The sequence below is a fragment of the Maylandia zebra genome, linkage group LG11 (genome assembly GCF_041146795.1).
Source record: "Maylandia zebra isolate NMK-2024a linkage group LG11, Mzebra_GT3a, whole genome shotgun sequence".
Lineage (NCBI taxonomy): Eukaryota > Metazoa > Chordata > Actinopteri > Cichliformes > Cichlidae > Maylandia > Maylandia zebra.
The window spans coordinates 16,884,475-16,908,021 of record NC_135177.1 but is presented as its reverse complement, the minus strand read 5'-3'; the positions used below and the strand labels follow the sequence as shown (position 1 = coordinate 16,908,021).

At 40.1% G+C, this 23,547-nt stretch overlaps 1 protein-coding gene across 1 annotated transcript in view; it reads left to right on the top strand.

Annotated features, from left to right (window-relative positions):
* The window catches only part of LOC101476669 (furin-like), a 70,197-nt gene that overhangs the window by 1,537 nt on the left and 45,113 nt on the right, over window positions 1–23,547 (top strand). Inside the window, exon 3 of the mRNA XM_012923980.3 lies at window positions 16,078–16,191. Coding sequence (XP_012779434.1) covers window positions 16,078–16,191 — 114 coding nt within the window. The remainder of the gene's footprint in view (window positions 1–16,077; window positions 16,192–23,547) is intronic.

Sequence of the window (23,547 nt, the reverse complement as noted above, 5' to 3'; positions counted from 1 at the left end):
ACTATGTTATTTATTTTTGCTTGTAAACATTATTTTACTCAAAATAGGGAAAGAACATTTTATTATTACTTTAATATTTTATTAATAGCAGCACACATTGACGTATTGTTGAATCCTACTTTATTTATTTTACTTTAAAACCAGTTAAAACCCTGGAAACAGACATTAAACTGTTAGACTACTTTCAAATATATTACACTAAATTATCATGCGCATGGAAATGCATGATATTTCGGACCTTTGTTTGAGGACATTTTCTCTGACTAGGCCTCTTTAAATTTTAACTGAATGCTGATTTACAGAGGCCCAGGCCCAGTCAGAATGTCCTGATGACGTTGTGATCCATTTACCCAACATCTGCATTTGTTCAGTATCGGTAAAGGCATTGCTAACAACCTCTTTTAAAGTTCACTGCCAATTAGCAAATGCTAACATGCTAACACTAGGATTTTTTGCTTGTGTAAACATTGCCCTTGCAGATATGCTAGCTGGCTGATGTTAGTATGTGGCAGACGCACTGCTTTACCATTTGGAAATCTCACAAAGCCAATATTGTTGTCTTGACACTTGCTATAGCATAGACAGTCTCTATCTGTATTTGTGCGTCACAAACATTGTGAACACACATTGTGAAACTTTACGGTATTTATGTTTGAAAATAGGCTGGTCCATCTCACAACTGCTGAGTAATGGAGTAAAAATTGTTGTTGGTGTGACGGCCAGATGGTCTCAAGACCTTATGCATAATATTCTAAAATAAAAACACAGGATTAGAGCAGGGCGATATGACCTGATATACATTTGAAAATTTGCGATAATGATATAACTGACGATATAATTGACACTACACAAAATACTTTACAACTCCACAACTTTATTAGTGCAACAGCCCCCCCCCCCCCCCCCCCCCAAAAAAAACATCAATCTATTTTCACTTCAACAAGCAGCTGTTTTTTATGTGCATTGAAGTTACATAAAAATTTAACAGTGCAAATTCCTTGCTGACAGTTTAACCAAAAGGCATTTTCAGTGGAGATTGGCCGACATATCCTCAGCATAACCATGTATGATATCCACAAAACTTAAAAAGAGGTTATACACACACAATACGGTAATATTATGTTGAAGCACAGTACGTATCACTCCGCGAGGCTCCTGACTATGGTAGCCGTAATGCTCCGACAATCCATCAAGCGTTTGCGGCTTCGTAGCTTTGCAAAGCCGTACTAAAACATTTGACAGATTTTCGAGCGCCGTGTTCCACATAAAATCGTTTCGAGGTCAGTAAACACAACCAGAATCCATACATAAGGCACTGTCGATTATTAGAAAAATCAAAGGATTGATTTTAAGTGTGCCGTATTTTCCAAACAACACGGTAATAACGACAGCCCGCTAGCATGCTCTACCAAAAATAGTGCTTTGTTGTGTATCTGACGGACGAAAACTAAACCAGTTCCACACCGCTGAAGTTGCAGCAGTTTTACAAACCAATTCTGGTTCATCCGTTTCATTCAACGATCCACTTTCGCCCTTCTCATTCTCCGCCATGCTTTTTCCGCCATCTGTGTATGAAAACAAAGGCATTGCGCATGCGCGTTTTACCCATATTCTGTCGCGATATTTCATTTTCTTATCGTTGCCCAACATTATACCGGTATTACTGTGAATGGTATGATATGGCCCAGCCCTACATAGGATCATTATTGCTAAAGTTTGGTGCAGTTAGGTGAAACTTTTAGCTTTATGTCAAACAAGCAGTTTTTTTTCTTCTTTTCATTTATTTTGTTAGTCATTATTTCTATTATAATAGAATCAGTTTTGTATAAAATATGATACAGTTTGTCTCACAATGCCTGTTTGCACTGTTTAAACGTTCAAAACAAAGCTGGGGTTATTTATTTACTTTATATTAATGATTTTAACAATTCACAGAGTCATTTAGTGGATGATTTTACGACTAAAAGGAACACATAAACAGATATAAACAGTGTTCTGTTTTGTTTTTCTACATTAAAATTCTACACCTCTGATCCTTTCCTACCTTTTTCCCCCCTTACTCTCTTCCTTTTCCTCTATTTGTTATTTTGGTCCCTCCTTTGATGTAGATCATTATTTTCTCCTACGCATTTGTTTTTTGCCTTTGTCTGAATCTGCAAATTTATCTCCTCACTCTTTTTTCTTCTTCTCACTCCTTTGTCTTGCCTGCCACTTCTTACAATTTCCCAAGCCCCCTTATTCTTCATCCCTCCTAACTCGCCAGCTGTCGGTGTGGCCTCGAGCCTGGTGTTTTGTGGTGGTATCGGGTGCGTCTACGCCTCCTTCATGTTATAGATGGTACTAGAGGCCGGCTTTACTGCTCCAGCTGTCATGCTGCAGCGTTCTCAGTCTCAGTCGCTTGGCTGTAAAATGGAGCGCGGGTCCCCTGGGCGAGACGACTCCCAGGACATTACTGTTAAAGGCTTTGTCGTGACCCGCTGCTACTGACTAAACTATATATCACCTCTCTTGCTCAGACCAACTGCATTCTGCTCACGTCTTTATGGAACTGGGTCCTCTCTCTCACTCTCTCTGTATATCTTTCTTGCTCTCTTTCTCACATTTGCTCTTTCTGTGTCTCACTCTTTCTCCCCTCAGACGCACAAATCCATATATTCTACTATGCTCACTTTTGCACATTCAAGAGTATTTTTATTTTATCTTCATTAATCAGATACAACCTGTCTAATGTATAGCATCCACAACTTCCTGTGCCTTAGTATATGCAGACAATTTGTATGTAATGTGTATTTACACTGTATTGCCATCACATCCCATTCTTCATCCATAGGATGTTGACCAACCCTTTTTAACTACTTCAACTCTCTGGGAAGGCTTTCCGCAAGGTTTCGGAGTGTGTTTATGGGAATTTTGACCACTTTCCCAGAAGCACATTTGTGAGGTCAAACACTGATGTTTCATGAGAATGCCCAAAGGCATTTTGATGTCAGGACTCTGTGCAATCCAGTCAGTTCTTCCACACTACATTTGCTCCTCCTTGTCTTTATGGACCTTGCTTTGTACACTGGTGCGCAGTCATAAGGGGCCATCCCCAAACAAAGTTGTGAGCAAGAAATATCAAAATTGTCTTGATATGCCAAAGCATTAGGAGTTCATTCCACTAAGGGGTTTAACCAAGCTCCTGAAAAACAACCCCACACCATAATCCCCCCTCCACCAAACTCTGGACTTGATACAATGCGGTCACACAAGTAATGTTTTCCTGGCAAACACCAAACCCAGAAAAGTGTGAATCCTCACTTCAGAGCCCACATCTCCACTGCCCTAGAGTCCAGTGGCGGCGTCCTTTACACCACTGCATCTGATGCTTTGCATCGTGCTCGGTGATGTTAGGCTTGGATGCAGCTGCTCAGCTATGGCAACACCTTCAATGAACCTGTCTACGAACCTGTTCTTGAGCTAATCTAAAGGACACGTGAAGTTTGGAGGTCTGCAACGATCGACTATGCAGAAAGACGGCAAGCTCTACAAACTATGCGTCTCGGCATCCGAGCGATGCTGGCCACGTGACTGTTGATTAAAAGTGTTTAGCCTGTTGGTACACCACTGTGCTTCTGAAATATCGCAACTAGTGCTGAAGAGATTCCTATGAAATCTGGTACAGACATGCATAGTTCATAGAGTATGAAGGAGGCTCTAACATAAGCTGGCTAACACCACTATATGTATAAGTTAGCAAAGTATTTATTACAATGCACAGAGCTGCTTGTGTCAAGTTGCAGTCAGTCTTTATAATATGAGGCAAATCCTTGATTCAACTGTCACCTCCACTATTAACACACATACCATCAGTTTAAACCTTTTTTTGCAGATTGGCTCATTGTGAACATATACGCAGGGTTATTGATACAAAATCTACCCATTACTGCTGCCTAATAATGATTCTATGCCTCTGTCAATCACTCTGTTATCTCCACCTATAATTGTCTTGAAACTGCACTCCTCATGATTGATTAATTGTTTTCCTGGAGTCGTGATCTTTTTTTTTTCAAAAAAGAGATCATGACTGTCAAAAAAAACAAGACTGGCAATACAGAAGATTTTCTGCTGGCATTGCGGTCATGCACTCTCTTAAGTACTGATATAAAGAAGCTTCTATGGATTGCTTTCTGTGCTTTCAGAATAGCCTTCAACTTGTTCCTGTGTCAAGGTGTCAGTGTCTATGTTGGCCTGTCTGCCTGTTTTGCCATCCGTCTCCCTCCATCCATTTTGACGGCTGTCCAATGAACCATGAGACCAAATCAATTCTTCACTCATCCTGTTTGTCAGTCTTTCTGTCTGTGTTTGTTCACTTTATCACCGTGTCTGTCACTTTATCTCTGTTTCTCTCAGTCCATTTATCAATCTGTCTATCCATTTGCTCACGAGGAGATGGACATTGGGCTTTGCTGTGATTCCACCTCCTAGTTTGGACATGCAGTTGTCCACCTTTCTGTCCATCCATTTCAAGTTGACTATTTTGGCTGTCTAGAAAGATGGATTGCCTCCTCTTTAACCCGAGTCATACCTGTTCTGAGATCAGATCAGATCAATTTTATCATTTAGCTCCCTTTGCTCAAGTAAGAACTTATAAAATCTCTTAAGCACTTTTGTCTCTTTGGGCAGTTTAGCCATCAATGCATTGCAGCTCTAGGTGCTTTATGGCAAATTCATGCCATATGTTGAATTTTGATAATAGCATCCGTCTGGAATATAACGGCATTCGATCAGCTGTTTTATTAGTGTATTTTCTTTGGATAATAATATTTCTGAAAAGCTGGCTTTTTATAAATGTTGCTTAGACAGAAGAAAATCATTGTTCTTATGGTAAAGACCACAAATAAATGATTATTATGTGTCTAATCAGCTGCAATATAACAGTTTCACTTTGGACATGAAAATCATGTTCATCATTTTCTAGAATACTTTATTATCTTCCCTTTTCCAGTATTCTCTCTTTCTGTCTGTATCCTTTGAATTGAAAAGACAAATATTACATAAAACCTTCTCTCTGGGGGGTTAAGGGGTAATCAGCCTGTATTCTTATTGGTGCACATAAAAATAGTGAATCCACTCACTCTAATTGGTCTTTACTTAACCAGTGTGCCACATGCACAGACAGACAGACACACACACACACATACACAAATCGTCAGCAATGATATCGCCGATATTAATGCCTACCAGCGAAGGTTAGTGTCATCTATGCCCTCTTACAAATACATACACAGCAAGAGGGGATTTTTTTAATGACCTACATGTGACGATACTGCTATTATACATATTGTAAGATACGTGTGGGATTAACATGCTTATAAAACTCATTGGCCTTATAGACGATACCTTAGATAGCCTGGCTGTTTAACATGCGAGTCACATTCATTCTTAGCTTTATTTCATTCATACATCACTGACAGGTTTTGCAACAGAGAGGATTTAATCTGTTTTCTGGGCTGCCATGCTTTTTGCGATCATGCAGTGCTCTAGTCTGTTCAGTCTGAGTGGAACATGAATGTGAGTACCACGCTTTATGTATCGCTTTGAATACTGTTTGCTCAGACACAAAAATGTCGTCATGGTGTGACTAAAGGAAAAAGCTGGCTGATGACTATATAAAAAACACCCGGCTTTTTTTCCAAATAGTTCCTTTCATATTTCAGTCTGAACCAGCCAACTGAGTAACTAACTGAGAGACCAACATTGCCACCTCTACATGACTAAAAATAATGACCAGTGTACTAACTTTAATCAAGTTACATTACTGTGAAATGAGAAAACAAAATTAACTATTAACACCTTTAAAACAACAACAACATACTTCATATATTTTCCCACAATTTAAAGAGTTGGTCATTAGAAAATATGCATGCATACATCGCACATACAATATTCAAAGCTGGGAGCATATACATATTGACTATACACTAGAAAAGGAAGCAATGAATACAGAGACAGAGATATCTTTGATACAATTTTATACGTAAAAGGATTTTATTTATGTGCAAACACACATTGAACAGTATAATTCCCCAACTTGTTATGCAAAGATCCAAATATGCATGTTAAGCATATTAGCCGCTCATCTGTTTATGCGGCGTAAACACTCGCGCGCACACACAGAGAAGTATAAATCACACAAATGCAGACATACATACGCACTGGTCATGGTTCTTGCAATCATACAAGCACACACGTGTACACATGTACCCATTAACCACAGAACTCAGGGCGACATTAGTGGAGTGTGTTTAAAGGAGATTGCGGGCATGCAGTTATTGGACTTTGCCTAATTGATAAACCCATTAGTAACACTTGTTCAGATAACATGGGAGGAATCTCAGTCTGCTCACAGTCACTCCAAATGGGTTCACTTAGGCTTAGAGTGCAGCACATTAAGAGAAGATTACAGAGCGACGTGGAGCTTCTTGCCAGTCCACGCCTCGCTACTGTGAGATTAATAGAGATGAGCTAAAGACAGTGGCAGGGGTAATATTGGACTCTGACACTCCACAGGGTGGAGACAGTGTATATATATGTGTGTAACTGTTCAGCAGTTGATGTGCTGTATCTACGTTTATACGTTTCTCTGTATGTTTATACATCTGCGTATGTTTTTGGGTCATTGAGATAGACTGTGTTTCTTATATTGTGTGAAATGTGTCTGTATTAATGTGTGTGTGTGTGTGTGTGTGTGTGTGTGTGTGTGTGTGTGTGTGTGTGTGTGTGTGTGTGTGTGTGTGTGTGCACTTTGCTCCTGTTATGTGCATTTGCTTGTTTATGTGGGCAGCTCTGTGCTTCTCTGCAAATCTATATCTGCATGTGTGTTAGTTTCTCTGCTTTTCAACTAGAGCTGTGATGTAGCTCTGCAGATCTTAATGCGAAGTGTCCAAGCAGAAGATGTGCCGCCTGGGATGAGACAGTGAGGTTTAAACTGCTGCTCGTCTTGTACCAGCACATTACACCCTGCTGGCTAACAAGCTCCACTGTTAGTGATTTCTCCTTCAGTTACTGCTAACATAAAAAGAAAAGAACAGGAAAATCGCACATGCAGAGCTTCTGTAAAGCGAGCATCAGGGTGCATGCAAATGCTTCAGTCTCTTTCAGCTGCAAATACGTCTAGGATGCATGATGGAGTGGAACCTATTACTTTAGAGATGGAGGTGATAATGGTTAATGTTTGGCTACTCGCCATGTTTTCAATTTGAGGTTTATATTGAGAAATAGCCCAACCACCAATGAGTGGATAGCCATGTAATGTCTTACACTGAGCACCATTTTTCAGATTGACTTTTGTGGTTTAGGATAGATGAATTACTACCTAAATATACTGACAGATTTGATGCACACATTTGTGAACCCATTAGTTTTCATCAGAGGTCAAAATGAGGCCAAAATTTGAATGTGTCTCAACTATAATTCTTCCACCAAGGCATAAACAGAGGTGGAGATCGTGATAATTGCCATTTCTTTGACTGACTGTTTGTCAGCAGGATCACACAAAAACTTACAAGCCAATTTAATTGGAGAGAAAGAAGCCATTTTAGTATAAGACATTCAGTAGTGATTGGTGTAGTTCATTTAAATTGGTTGATTTCCTGTCGTGGTCCACGCATGCATGCTCCACAAACTTTCAATAGGGTTGAAGTTGGGTTTTGAGAAGGCCAGAAGTTCAAGGTTGGCCTGCTTTATCCATCCTAAAACCAGGTTTGATGTCTGCCAGCGATCATTGTCCTTTTGGAACACTTTATTGTGTTTAAGTTTTAACCGTCTAGCTCACAGATAAGATAAGAGATAAGATAAGATAAGATAGAACTTTATTAATCCCTCGGGTGGGTTCCTCTGGGAAATTCGATTTCCAAAAAAGCACAGCACCGACAGAAGTTACAGAGTTATACACACACACATATATATAAATACAGAGACAATATAAATAAAATATACGAAGGGGATAAATAGAATAAATAGGAATAAAAATAAAAATGATGTCGAACTCCAGGCCTCTAGGGCGGGTGTCCTGCAGGTTTTAGATGTGTCCTTGATAGAGATGGCACGATACCACTTTTTTATGTCCGATACCGATACCGATATCATAAATTTGGATATCTGCCGATACCGATATGAATCCGATATAGTGTTTTTTAATCAACAAAACTGTTTTTTTAAAAATATCTTGCTGCATTTTGTATAAGTTCATACTCAAGTTTAAAACAACAACTACACTAAAGCTATTCTGTTATACCTATATGCAAAAAAAAAAATATTTCATAGTTCAGCAATACTGATCAATCTAATAAACTTAAACCTACACCATCCTCCCTATTCTGGTATTTTAAAGAGTACTTAGCATAAATATTAAGCAACTAACTAATAGGGTTCCAACTCCCAGCAACAACAAAAATAAATAAAAAATAGGGAACCACCCCTCACGCTCCACCTCATGATGCTTAATCAACGTAATCAACCTTAATTTGATGCAGTGTGAAAAAAAATGCACAGAAATCAATTATTTTTCAAGAAATATTAAATAGATTCAACATCTTTCTTCAACAAAATTGCAGACTGCACAGATGGTACCTTCTCAAAGGAAAAAGTACTATAGCTTACTAGGGTATATATATTAGACTTAATAGTTACTATATACAGTAATTGACTTCTATTCATTTTACATCAAATTAAAACTTTGGGTGTAAGATTCGGATAATTATTTATTAAAAGCTAGACATTTTAAATGAGAATAAGAAAGAAAAGTATGTCTTTGTGCCCCCTTTTCCCTGTTAATGCCCTATCGGCCCCCCTGGCTAAACTTTGCTAGATCCGCCCCTGCACAGTTACCAGCCGTCAGCTACGTAGAAAAAGATCCTCGAGTAGAAAGTAATAATAAATAAATTCTAACAACAGCTGATCAAGCTTAAATGTGCTGCTGTTGTTCAGCCGCTGGTTTCCTCTTTCTGGTGCAAAGTGGGCCAAAAACAAACCAGAGACACGGACTCGCGACAGAAAAGCCGATCAGCTGATCATTAAGCAGTTTCATGATTGAAGTAGCAGCAGGAGAGGCAGTCGCTTGTTAAGCTTAACGCAGGAATGCTTTACAAACATTCAGAGATGGACTTACACACTTGCTTTACTTCTCTCGGGGATAACTTTGTCGGAGATGAAATGCCGGGTTGCTAGCGAAGCTCCACATGCTATCCAGACCACCGACAGGTCCCGCATGCCACAGCCGCTCTATCACGTGATGCATACTGCTCCGACGTGCTAACGTTCTGAGGTGAGTTACGGCGTGTTGCAAGTTTTGTGAGGTGCTTTCGTGATATTTAATGGATCGGATTACATTTTTTATTTTTCTCCGATATCCGATCCAGTAATTTAGGTCAGTATCGGACCGATACCGATACGTAATATCGGATCGGTCCATCTCTAGTCCTTGATACATCATAGCTGATTTATATGGCTAAATTACCTCCTCAACATGTCTTGAAATTTTCCAGAGGCCTGAACTAATCATTTGATTCAGGTGTGTTGACCCAGGGTTTCATCTAAAACAGGGGTGTCAAACTCAAATACACAGTGGGCCAAAATTCAAAACTGGAACAAGGTCGCGGGCTAACGTTAATATTTATTGAAAAAAAATCTCTTCTTATGGACTCAAACACATTTTGCTGAAAAACTGAATATAGAACAAGCAAAGCTTAATACTAAACAATATATATATTGGCTGTATAATACCAGTAGGCCAGCTCTAATAATAATTTGGTATGGCTTCGCGGGCCAAATGTAATTAGGCTGCGGGCCAAATTTGGACACCGGCCCTCGATGCCTTGAATTCGACATCCCTGGTCTAGCTGTTGATTTGAGGTGAAGTTGAGGACTTCAGACGTAGTCCTCCTCCTTTATTATTCCACACATTTTGTCCTGTGTACTGAAAGCAAACTAGCGCCTGAGCATGATGCTACCACCACCATGGTTGATAGTTGGTACAGTGGTCTCAGGTTCGAAAGCCTCACGTTTACTCCCCCAAACTTGTCTTGTCCCTGTGGTCAAACTGCTCAATCTTTGTCTCAGCTGATCATATAATTTTCTCCAGAAGGCTTTTGGCTTGTCCGTGTAGGGAGCTGCAAATTTCACTTCAGCTTGAAGATGTCGGTGTTGGACCAGGGGCTTCTTTCGTGGTTGGTATCTTCTCAGTCTATGGCGATGCAAAACTCACACACGGGATGCAAAGCTGCTCCAACAGCTTCCAGTTCATGGCAGGCTTGAGCGTCGGTGGTTCCAAAGTCATTCCTTAACATCCTAATTCATTTCCTCTCATCAAAGGGTGACAGTTTAGGTCTTCTTCTAGATCCTCTTTGGGGAAAAGTGGTAACAAATCAGAATAATTTCTACTTGTTTGATATTGGAATTAGCTGTTGTTTAGAAATGGCTCCATAAGACCACTCCATCTATAATTCTCCTTGTGTGTTTGGATATATTTGACTATGTATGCATAAATTTGACCCTGCTTGGATTCAAGAAGATCCCAAATGATTTTCCAACCCAGTTATTAATTTTTAAATCCATAAAGATTTGTACTGTACAGTAATTCTGTCTTTGAAAAAAGAACAGTTAGAAAAGTAATAAAGGCCCAAATTTACCATGACATTCATGTTTATGATAAGGGTGAGGAGTATAAAAAACATCATTACAAGTTACAATGTGTTAAGATAAATTTGTAAAATTGTGTAAATCATAACCCAGATGGGAGTTGTAAAAATATTATTGATTGATCATGCAAAAAAAATATATAGTCAAATCAACAAGACTTTCCTTTATATTGTGGGAACATGAAAGTGACAGATTTTTGGAAAACTGACAGTAAAATAATGGCTCTATTTATCTTTTCTTCTCTCTTTCCAGCTTACAGCATTTGAAAGTATGGTTAAAAGAATTACATAGCTTGTGCTCCCTACAGTATTTCATTTTCAATGCTTGTTTACTGGAAGAAAAAAAAATAGTGGAGAGTAATGCTTCTAAATGATCGAGAGCTGACATTGTTTTCCTCTGGGTCTTGCTCTCTCTTGCTTTCTTCACCCCTCCATCTTTCTGTCTCCTCGATTGCCCATATTTGCCGTTCTCTCTCCGGGCTGGACACTTTGTCCTCACGCTCCCTGTCTCCTTCTCCTCATGCCAGTCCTTCTCCTCCTCCTCCTCCTCTCTGCCTGGGCCCAGTGTGAGTGATAAATTATTCGTGGGCATGCTCGGAGGGCCCAGGGCTTCTCATTCCTGCACACAGAGGACTAGCATTGATCCAGCCTGTGGTTCAACTTAATTGGAAACCCAGTTATACCAGCTACAGACACACTTGCGCACAAAAACACAGCGCGCACACGCATGAACATGCACTCCCAGACACTCCACGTACAGTAAAGCCACATTCAGACACACATATGGACTGTTGTATGGTAGAGTATTACACCTGTGTGTAGATGCATGTTTGTTATACATGTTTAGTGTCAATGTTATTACACAAAACACACAAATGTGTCTCGTTTCTTCCCTTAATGCTTTGAAATGCGGCACAATTAACATTTTTAACTGTTTCACATCAGCTGTGTTTTACAGCAAAAATACTAAAAAACTCAAAATTTCATACAAGTGCGTATTGTATCTAAAATACAAGAATAAGTAGGTAAGCATACACACAGACACACGCACAAGCACACACTTTTTATAGCCACTAAGCCTGCATTCTAAGCAGCACTAAAGAGGAGTAACAGTCCACAGTGGAGCAATATGGAGGCCCAGGTTTATCGATTGGACTGAGACACTGACTATCATACAGCTAATAGATTACATCAGACACATCGAAGCGGCCCAGTCAATGAGGCCTGATCCTATTAACTGGGGATTTGTAAACAGTTGTGTGCTCACTGTGATGGCTGCTGTGCTGCTTTGTGAGCCTTGGCGAGGAGATGACGGCTGTTAGGGTTTGAGGGGCTGCTCGTATACAGCCGAACTCTGCCCCAGCAGACCAGCGATCACTCGGCTCCTCTATTCCGAATGTCGCAGTTTAGCTCACAGAAGACGACGCTGTCAGCAATTATAATTTCACACTAGTGAAAACAGCTTCGACAGAGTAAGATAATCCATGACAGGAAACACGAGTTCGTCCACGTATTTTCTTAGTTTGTTGTGTACGAGTTGTCATATGTTTGTCCTATGTGCAGCAGAAGTAATCCCAGCATTCTTTTCGAAACATTTCAGCTTAAAGGCTTAAAGTCAGAGCGGCATTTAAAAAGAAAAAAAAAGTTGGGATTAGTTCATTTCAGTAGAATCAGGTAAGTGCTGGTGTTGTGTGCATGCAGTCATTGTGACGGAGTTAAAGTTACAAATACAATCTTTAGGAAAGTATGTTAACTGGAGAGCTTTGGTATCTGCCTAGCAAACAACAGTCAATCAGTTCTCAGTCCCAAATCAGGACACTCTGTTGCTTGGTCAGGGTCAGCATCATGTTCTAACACAGCTGGTGTTTCCGAAGTGTAATATAAACTCTATAGTCAGACAGAGTTCAATAGGAGTCCCTCTATATCTGAAATGGACACCATGAGGCTCCAAGGAAAAAGTGCCCTGCTGGTGTTTTTACTGATGTGGAACATTTAACTGTGACAACAAAACTTGCAGATTGGAGATGTTTTCTTATAATAAGCAGTTAATGCTGTGAAAGAGAGCTTTGTTTTTTAAACTTAATAATGAAATGTGGTATCTTCACTCCCCAAATAGTGACTGAAAATTCAAGTTATAAACAAAAGTAAAATTTCAGTTTATAATCATGTCCCAGACAGGACGCCCGTCTTCTGGCTGATTTTCATGTAATCACCTGCTTTCTGTATGGTAAAATGGTAAACAGTGCCGTGCATGCTGGAAATAATGATAAAGGTACATCAAAAAGAATGGGATGCTATCATGGTACCTGTTGCATTAAAGTATGACCAGAAAGGCTTCTAGGCAGGAACAGTATGTGATGAGTCCAGAGATGAAACAGCATATTGCTGCTACCTTGACAGCTATTGTATTTCACCACCTAGTCCTTCACTATAAACATCTACTGCAGCCTGTTTTGCAAGCTAGCACGAGTAACAGTTTTATCTGTGCTTTTTTGATTTCGTATATGACATTTGTAGATAATAGCTGATCGCATTTCTGGTGGGGATGCACCAAAATGTACATTGGTAATAGCGCTGTTAAATGGCATCAAACCAGATATGACATTTACTCACTGCAGTAGCAGTCAGTCTGCAGTTAAATGCTTTTCTAAGCGCACTAAAAATACAAAATAGTAACAGCTTCAAAAAGAATCCCCCTTAGACTTTACCATGTTGCTGCTACTTGATGCATTTCAACTTTAGACAATGTTTTCCCACAAATGTTTTTGGTTAAACTCTACGTGTGAAACTGGCTGCATCCATCCATCCCTTTTCTCCCACTTATTCAGTTCAGTGTCACGAGGAGGCTGGAGCTGCTATAGGGTGATAGGGGACAACTTAGACAGGTTGCCAACACAGAGAGGCACCAATAATCACATTCACACCTATGGCCCGTTTAGAATCACCAGTTGAACCTAACACCACTAACTGTGGACTGTGGGATTAAGCCAGAGTACCCAGGAAGAATCTACACAGACTCTGGGAAAAAATGCAAACTCTACACATAAAGGCTGTGGATGGTGGATTTGAACCCAGGACCTTTTGCTAGGCAACAGTGCTACCCACTACTCCACTGTTCCACCATACAATAGGTGGTCAAAAATATAAATACATCTAGGATGTCATAAATAATTAGTGGATTTACTAGAGATGTTTGCAAAACTTAGTTTAGAAACCATAATTAACTTGTATTGTTCTACTTTAATAGTGCTTTGAACTTGTGGCAACTAAACTAAAAGCAGTGGAAAGAAAGAAACGCACATCTAGCATTCCTACAAAGAGCTCCTGCAGCGAAAAAAACCCAGCCACCTCTGTCTGAAATAAACCTCACAAGTTAACAGCTCAGTTCATCTTAAGTCCATTACAGCATAAGCAATAGTTCTGTTTAACCAGCACTATGGCGGATGCTGGTCGTGGGGTTTTCATATTAATTTCGTGGCCTAAACCTATTCACACGTCCCTTCAGGGGCTGTGCTGCAAAGAGGAGTGAAAACACTGCGAAAGAGAGAGAGAGCGGGAGAGAAAGAGAGGGAGATAGCAGCACTGCGCTCTCAGCCAACAGTGTGTTTTTAAGAGCAAAACGACTTTTCCAAAATAAATAGATCTGTGTCGCTGACTGCTAGGAGAGAGAAAAGCCCTCGGTTCAATAATTAATTCCCGAGTCGAGAGTTTTGGAGAGCCGCTGATTGGGCTGATTTTTTCTTTTTTTTATTCTGTTATGATACAAAGGAGGCCGTTTGAAGTAATTTGTCCCAGAGAGAGCAGCTTGGAATACCATACATGCTTTGATTTAGCAAAGCAAATTTAATTTTGTTTGCTTTATGCAAACCAGCCGGGGCCGCGGGGCTTTCTCTGATTCCACCAGAGGGGTGATGGTGGTGGTGGTGGTGCTGATGATAGAGGTGGGGGAGTGCACACATCGGAATCACGCTGCTGCCGCTAATATATAATACAGACCGCACACTCGCGCACAGACACACACGCATGCACGCGGTGAGCAGCAACAGTTCAAAAGTACAAAGCTTACACACCACCCCACGCACACACGTGCACAGTCCAATCCCTTTGAAATCAAAGCTTAAAATAATTGTTTGTGCGTTGTGTTTTGTTTCATTCTATCCGTCTATTATTAGTGTTACTGGTATTATTCCTATCATGTTGTTTTAGCTGCTTGTTCGTGCTGCTTGCCAGGGTTTTGTTTTATACTGCTAATGAAAGCTTCTCTCCCCGCTTTTGTTCTGCTTTATTTTTTTCAAATACGTGAATGGAATACATCTGTTTACATCTGCGCCTGATATTTCCCAAGATGTCTAACACCCAGCCGCACAATAATGAAGAGGCTACTTGTGGGTTTCTTCCCCCTTTTACTTTCCAAAGGCCTTTTTTTTTTTTTTTTTTTTTTTAAATCTCCACGTCTTAGTGCAGATTTCGCCGTTGACTGAGACGTTACACCTTAGCGCGGAGCCGGATGCATGCATGATGTGTTGCAGTTTTATCATTAATGATGGGAGAAATTAGCTGTGTAGTATACCTTTAATTACCTTCCTTCTATCCTTCTGTACTGGAGAAATGAGTGCCTGTGTACAGATGTTGAGGCACACAGCAGAAGCGTTTCTCCTCAGGAACAGGAAAAAAAAAGAAAAGGTGTTCAGAATGGGTAGCCAAGCGGTTTTCTTATGCTCCATTCAAGTCATTTTCTTAGGGAACAATAATGAGTGGATAAAGCAGAAAAACCCAATTTCCTTTATGCTTTTTATATCCTGAAAAAGCCCTCATTGACGACCCTTTGGTCTTTTGTTATAGAAAACTGAGCTAATATCCTCCAGCTCTCTGCACAGTTTAAAGGTCTTAATTGGATTCCATTAGTATATTGCTTGACATGACACTTGAGTCCGCTCCATTAGAATTCCCCTGCCCGGGATTAAAAAGAAGATTTTTTCTACATTCGACTCTCTTGGCTCTTTTGTTAAAGTCTCATATATTCTTTGTTGGATTCACAGTTTTTAGTGACACCATTATTAAAAATGTAAGCTTGACTTTAAGTAGGTGCTTTTATGTCTAGAGGACCTGCTATTAAAGGTATGGCAGCGTCTCATCGCGGCAGTTTATGTATCAATAAACCTTTGCATTAATACAGTGCAAGCTTTACATGTGGGCCTGATAAAGTGTGTTGTACACCCCATAAAACCGTCCTCCAGCTTTTTTCTGCACAAGACTGGAGCGCTGAGCTCCCTGCAGGTCTCTTTTCAGGGTATCACGCAGAGTTGAAGTGTTTCCTCTGTGGTTTCAGTCGGTGTAGAACACAGGCCAAAAGGAAAGATGCGTTTGATGATATTCTGTTTTATGTCTCTTGCCCTAGTCCTGAGCTGACGTGGAGGGATGTTCAGCATCTGATCGCCAAGACAGCAAAGATCCCCGACCCTAAAGAGCCTGGCTGGAACATCAATGCAGCAGGATACCATGTTCACCATAGGTACCGTAAAACATGCATGCAACACAAACATGTGGCGTTACCACTGGGATTAGTCCCAGCAGTCTGCCAGCATCTCGCCTACTTAGCTTACTTGTAAACTAATTCATGTATTAATCAGTCGCATTAATCATTAGGTCTATAGATTTTTATGAGTACATAGCTGAAACACTTATTTTTTCTTACCCCAAGGTTGTGCAGACAGCACAGACTTTATAAAATCATTTCTCCAGTCCAAGAAAAATTGCAAAAATATAACCCCCATGGGCGTCGTAAGGACCTTGAAATATTTGGTGGTGGGTGGGGATGGCTCTGCCCAGCCCTGAAATTTTTTAGATTTTCACCCAATAAATTTTTGAGCGTATATATGAGTACAATGAATGTAGTAAAGGTTCCTAAGATGGTTCCCTAGCATAAAGTGTAAAAAACAAAACAAGTGCAGTCTAACTTCCCTTTCATCTTCATTGTCATGTTTATTTCCAACAGTAAGAGGAGAACAGAAGAATTATAGCCGTGATGTAAATAAAGCAGTCATAGGCTTGACTGTACGTTGCCAATACTTCAAAATAAAATCGACCAATCCGGATCTCCCGAGCTTCTGTTTCTCTTGTGCAACAACGGCCCTGTTTGAGCTGTGACGAAAATGAACTGTGACAAACTGCGTTAACTCTGTGTGTTATCTATCTGATACCCTCCTCTTCTTCACCTCTCCAGGAGCTCTTTTTGGTGTCTCATCTCTCTGTGACACTCCTTATCTGCTCTGCTGTCTCCTCCTCTTCTCTTCGCCTCCTGATTAGATTATAAAATGTTTCTTAGTCAGTTTATTTTATATGTAGATAGACAAAAGGCAAATGTTGTCTTTTTCTTCTGTATAATCATATGGAAAAGGTTTCCCTTCATGATGTTTATATAATACAAAACCACTTCAGAACCTCTGAGCTCAATTGGCTAGCACAAGTGCTCTCTTGTTCATGAACCTCAGCTTGTAGATGACTCATCTGCTGCAACAGCAACAGGAGACAACGCCTCCCTCACCTCCTCTGACCTCACTTGCACCTCATTGCCTTATACCTCCTTTTTATGTTTTTTATTTTTAAAAAAGGGTTATTATAACTGTTGACATCAGCTGCCAACAATGACTCACTCAGCTCTCTCACTGTTTTCAGGTTGTTTGTCCCATTCTCGTGAACACAATATCTCGAATTTAGCATCAACAATAATTTGTATTCAATGATTAACTAATTACATTCTGCTTGCCAGCATCACTATAAATATTTCTGGCAATAGCCCATAATTACCAAACTTCAAATAAATATCCAATAGGAAGAACAGATGACATCATATATCCACTGAATGATTTAAATAGTTTTGTGCATCTCCTGTGGCAGATGAATTGTACAGTCGCTTTATCTGTAAATATTCTCACTCTCCAATATTTGCCTATGTAACAAATATTTTATTTAACTAAAATGTGAAAAGTCATCTGGCCAAATAATTTCATTAAATTCATTTCAAATCAATTCAGTTCTGTTTATATAGCACCAAATCCCAGTAACAGTTGCCTCAAGGCACTTTACATTGTAAGATGAAAACCCTACAGTAATACAGAGAAACCCCAAACAATCAGAAGGGCCCCTTTGAATAAGCACTTGGTGAAAGCAGGAAGGAAAATCTGCCTTTTAACAGGAAGAAACCTCAGGGAGGTTTTCAATTTGATACCATAAGTGCATCTCCTAAAAATGACCTTGACCTCAAGGTTAGAGGTCAAGTTTTCTGAAAATCTTCTGAACATGATAACTCCAAAGAGATGTCATCTGGGCTCTCCAAATTTATACCATTCGTACATCTACTAGGAGACTGAGGGGTAGCACTGGCAGTATCAGTATTTTGGAATTTGTAGTGTGAACGATTAGTGACGTAGTTTCAGTTACTAAAAGTTGATATCAAATTACTGCGGGCAACGTTGTATAATGAGAAGTTGTAGCTGCTGTCAAAGGTACTAAAAACGTCACAATTTCGACTTAAAAGTTTGTGCTGCTGTTGTGTAACAGTCATATTTGAAACTTTCTGACCTTTTTCTGCATATTTGTGAATTCAGAAATTCAGCAGTATTCCTTCATTTCTAAATACTTGTTTTTACTGCTGAAAAGCAAAGTAGTTCAAAATCATTATCTCCTACTGCCTGGGATTGAATAATTTTAATTAATTACAGTTATTACTGGTGACTTTTTGCCTCAATTGTAAATAACAGATAAAAAATGCAGATGAACCATCAGCTGCTGCTTTGTAGGATATATGTTGCTTGTGCCGATAATAAAGATAATCTTTCAATTACGTTACACCTGTGCTGTATGCTTCATGGCATCTTGTAGGCGTAAAATATAATACAGCAAGATAAAATATTTAGAGCATAAAGGAAGTTTTATGGGCAGATTTATAAAAAGTAGGATTCCATTAATTATACCTATGAACTATAATTTTTTCTTAACCATTGAAAACATCACTAAAACTTTGAAACTGCTATATTTAGAAGGGCACATCCTGCAAATTTGTCAGTCTCTATTTAGTCTGGGGCGTTATAGATACTTATGTTGGCCACTGAATCTATTGAGCTATATTAGAGAAATGAATTAATCTATTAAGTGGTTAGGCTCCGATGACCCATCGTGGCAGAACAGAACCCCAATGGTGATAGGGTTTAGGAAATGACTCCCCTGAAAGCTAGATGTTGGTGGTGGTGGCGGCTTGGATGGAGCTTTGAGATACTCGAGTAAGGCAGAAATGAGGAGGAGGTGGGTTGCACAGGTGATATTCTGAAAGGGAGAATGTTGGAAGAGCGCTGAGATTTAAAGCACATAGAGTGGAGGCTCATTGGCTCAATGAAGGTGGGCAAGAAGATGATTGGACTAGTGTAATGATGTCAGCATTGAGTTTGATAGTGTGGGAATGTGGAGGTGATGCAAAGAACAGTCTAACAGCTGAACATCTGGGAAAGCAGTCAGGTGAGTGATTACAGATCTTCTTTTAAGCTCCTTTTGATTCATTGAGTATTGATAGTCTTGTCAATAGTTTTACTAGCATGTCTTTTATGTTTGTGCTCTTTGGGGAATATACTTAACCAACCACTGGGGATTTTTTTTTTTGTACTGCAACAGCACAAGTGACCTCTTGGAAACACTGACAAGAAGGTTGAGTAGCAGCATCATGTCCAGCTTGTCAAGCTGGGCAAAAGATCCACACCAAAGGGGGAAAACAAACCTGATTTAAACCGATTAAACACCACTGGTGTAAAAACATCTCAACCTATTCTGAACCAAAGTAGTCACCCCTATGCAGTCCCCTGTTGGCTTCACTTGCAATGCCCGGGAGCAGTGTCCATCTTTTATGTACAGTTTATATCTGAGAGTTAACCTCTAGCAGTGACCTGATGTGTGACACTGCAAACAAGGCAGGCTGAAGCCTTCACTGTGGACTGGGAGCAATAACCACATATAGCCTCTGGCTTGATAAAAAAATATAAGTAAGAGAAAATCTCCAAACACATTAACACATATTAACATTTTATCTGTTTAACCTTAGTACTCAGGTGTTAACATAACAACCAGACTTCTACTACCTATCCACTGATGCTGTTTCCACATGCGCGCACACACACATACACACCACTTTTGTCTGTGCTCACACCTCCACACTCTCCTCATATATAAAGTGCTTCAACCACAAAAAGCAGCAGTCTGTTTTATGACAGTTGAGACAGGTGATCTTGTCCGGGGAGGAGTGTCATTGTAATCCTCTAATGTTATTATCACACCCACAGCGTGTCTGAGTGTCCGTACCTGCAGTGATTTACAGACACAGGCTGGAGGGACTGGAGCTTCTCTCTCTCTCTCTCAGTGTAGAACCAGAGCGAGCGAGCGAGAGAGAAACCCATGCTCTTCTAGACATCCCATAAACGGTTTTACAATGCTTTCACAGTGTCTGCCAGGCGATGACATACCGGTAATCAGTCATAGTGTTAGTGATGCTTTTCCCTCCTCACCGTCTCACTCACCTTAAACTTGCTTCTCTTCATCTTTGCTGTAACTAACACTCCTCGCCTCTCTTTGTAGTTTTTTTTCCTCAACATTCCTCTCCTCTCCTTTTCCCTTTTTGCTCGCTGTTATTCTCGCTCACTCCTTTCTTATTTCTCTCTTCCATCCCCTCTTTCGCAGCATGCCATGTCATAAAATAGATTGTAATTACTGTGTTGCTGTGAGAAGAATGGATTAATTAAAATATAATGATGCCGATCACACCAGCGGGCATCTGTTGAAATCTGCCCATTTAGGGGCTATGGCAGAGGACTTGTAATGCCCTGATCATACTGCAGCGGCCACACTAATTATAAAGAATGGTTTATTACATGCGTCAGGACGGGTGGACCAGGCAGTGCCACAAGCACAGGGTCACTTACCATCAATAAGGTTGTTGCAATACATTAAAGATTAGATGTGATATCTGTAACGAGAGGATCCAGGTTTAAGAAAATTAAAGACAGTCCTGAAGCGCGTCGCTGTATGAGGTTAGACAAGAGATGCTTTCATTAGTACTTGAGGTCCTGAGAAGAAGATGGCTTAAATAAAATCAAGAAGAAAATGATAAAGAGCAGAGTGTGTTTTCGTTATTAATAATATTATTACCATAAAATAGTCCAACTGTACAGAATTATGTTTCTAAAAGTAGGCTTTGGACAGACATAAAGTAGATCTGTTATACTAATTTCAACTTTAAATCTTTTTGGACTCAACTAGTGGAACTTGCATGATTCTTAGTGTAAATAATCCTTATTTATTCTTATGTATAATCTTTGTACTCGTCCTTGTTTCGTTTAGTTCATCCACTGTCTGAAACAAGCTTTGTCTCATTGGCTCACCTTCATAAATAGCAGGTCTGAAGAGCAGTTGTATGTATAAGGAGACCAAATTAAGGGTATCTGCTGTCACTGACACCATAGAGTGTAGAAAAAACTGTCTGAAACTGAGTGTTTAGAGCAATCTGAAGCCAGAGCTTATGGTTCACAGGGACTACATTCGAATCTGCTGGCCCAATTATTTAAAGCTTTGATCATATTTACAATGACCAGCCCCTAGACATGCATAGGACAGACATAAGAAAAAAGTATAGGGCCACTTTAGGAGTAAGCAACAATACTATGTTGTAGAAATTCAATTCACTGTTAGTTATATGGCACCAACTCAAAAAACAGTAGCCCCAAGGCACTTGATATTAAGATAAAGGTAAGGTAAGACCTTACCTTAAGGTATTATAAGGTAAGACCCAATCCCAACAGTTACACAGCTCCCTTTAGCAGAAGTGTCACTGAGTGGAAGGCTTTGGAACATGTGAAAAGGGCATAGATTTGGGAAAACTGTTTTCTTAAGTTTTCCTCCATGGCCATTCACACTACAACAAAATAACTAAGTAATAGATAAATAACTGTAATCTACTAATAGAAATTACATTTTTTTACACATCGCTTCCTTATAATTTAGTCCCAAAATGTTGTCCTGGCAAAAAATGAGTACTTAGCGACAGCGGGAAGGAAAAACTCACTTTTAACTGGAAGTCAGCAGAACCAGGCTCAGGTAGGGGCAGCCATCTGCCACGGCAAGTTTAGGGTTGAGGGGAAAGAGAAACTGAAACTGCACAGTATTCATGCAGATCCGCGTCTTTCAGCTGATGCCTGTTCCTCTAAAATCAAGAAATATTTTTCTTATTGTCCAAAAGTTTCATTTTGTTACCGAAATCAGCATGTTAGTCCTCTAAATAATGACTGACTTTGTCGTGCTGTCAGCGCCAATCTGTCGCAAACTCGAGTTTCTTGTGAAGATTCAAATAACAGCTTTGAAGTGCAGTTTTTAGCAAACATTAATCAAACAGCATCAATAGTTAGAGGCTGTACAGCAGAGGATTACTGATCCGTCAGAGCGAGACGGTGTTCGCAGGATGGACACAAAACGCAAACAACAGAGCAGAACATTATTTCTTCTTTCAAAAAGTTAGCTTTCGCTTTAATTGAGGAAAATCAGAGTTGCTGGATGTAACCTCTTTAAAAGTTTTGTTGGGAGCATGTGCGGATTGGGGACAGATGGCTGCAGAGAAAGCATCGACTGCATGGCTTTGTTAAAGCTGCAGGAAAAATAGCTTCCTTATAGATGTTGGGTGAGTTGGCATTGATGTGTGTGTGTTGGGGGATTTGGTGGGGCGTTGGGTGGGTGGAATGGGTCGCACGCATCCTAGAGTTCCCATCTGTTTGACCTCCATATAGACTGGGAGCTTTTGTAAAAAGCAACAAAAAAAACAACTCTGATGTTGGGGAGCGACCCACCACCCTCCGCCTCTCCACCCTCTGCTCCCACTGCCATGACGACAATAAACATGTCAGCCGCCACACGCCACAGCAATCTGCAATCAGATTTACTGTGCATGAAATATGGTGGTGCTTTTATTGGTCCAAAGACTTGTCACTCATAATTTATAGGTTGTTGCCGAGCCGGCTGTGATGTCAGCCGGCTCCCAGCACCCTCAGGAGAATCAGAAGAGAGAGTGGGGGGGGGTGTTGGGGGGAATAGAGATATAAAAGGACAAAAAAAACTGTGTATGAGTCTGAGAGGGGAGAGGGAAAGAAAGGTGATGGAAATGGGTGAAAAGACGAAAAAGGAATAACACGCATCCATCCTGTCTCTCTCCGTGCTGAGTTTATCAGACTGAGGGAGTGAATTTGTCAGGGTTTTTTTCTAGGAACTCTACAAATGGATCTCCCTCTTCTCTCCTTTCCTTTCCTCTCCTCTGGCGTTGCTCTGTAGTCTTTGAACATTGACACCTATTGATCACATGGTCTGCGAAGGGAAGAAAAAAAACACAGCAACAAATCTGCGTTTCACATCTCCACTCGAAGCCTCTCTAACCTAGAAATAGAAGGAGGAGAGTCTGCAGCAGAGGGATGATGTACGGAGAACAAGCAGAGCGTCCAGACGGGCTTAATTTCATTTAATCTCTTCTGATAGCATAGGTGCAACTACAGTAATTATCCTGTGGGAGATTGAGATAGAAAATAACAGTGGTGGAATAGATCAAAGAAACGCTGCCCCGGTTGCAAAAAAACCCAAAGTGAATATCAAGGAGAATGCATGAGTGGTGAAATGGTGTCTTTAAAAAAACGAGGGAAAAAACTGTGGCATTAAAAAATGAGATAAGATTCAATCCCTCTTTTGAAAAATGATACTCTGTTCATGGAGAACTATTAGAATGTTTACATTTGCGGCATTTTGTTCCATATCAAAATAATTAATTGCCTCCATTTTCAAATTAAAAGTACAT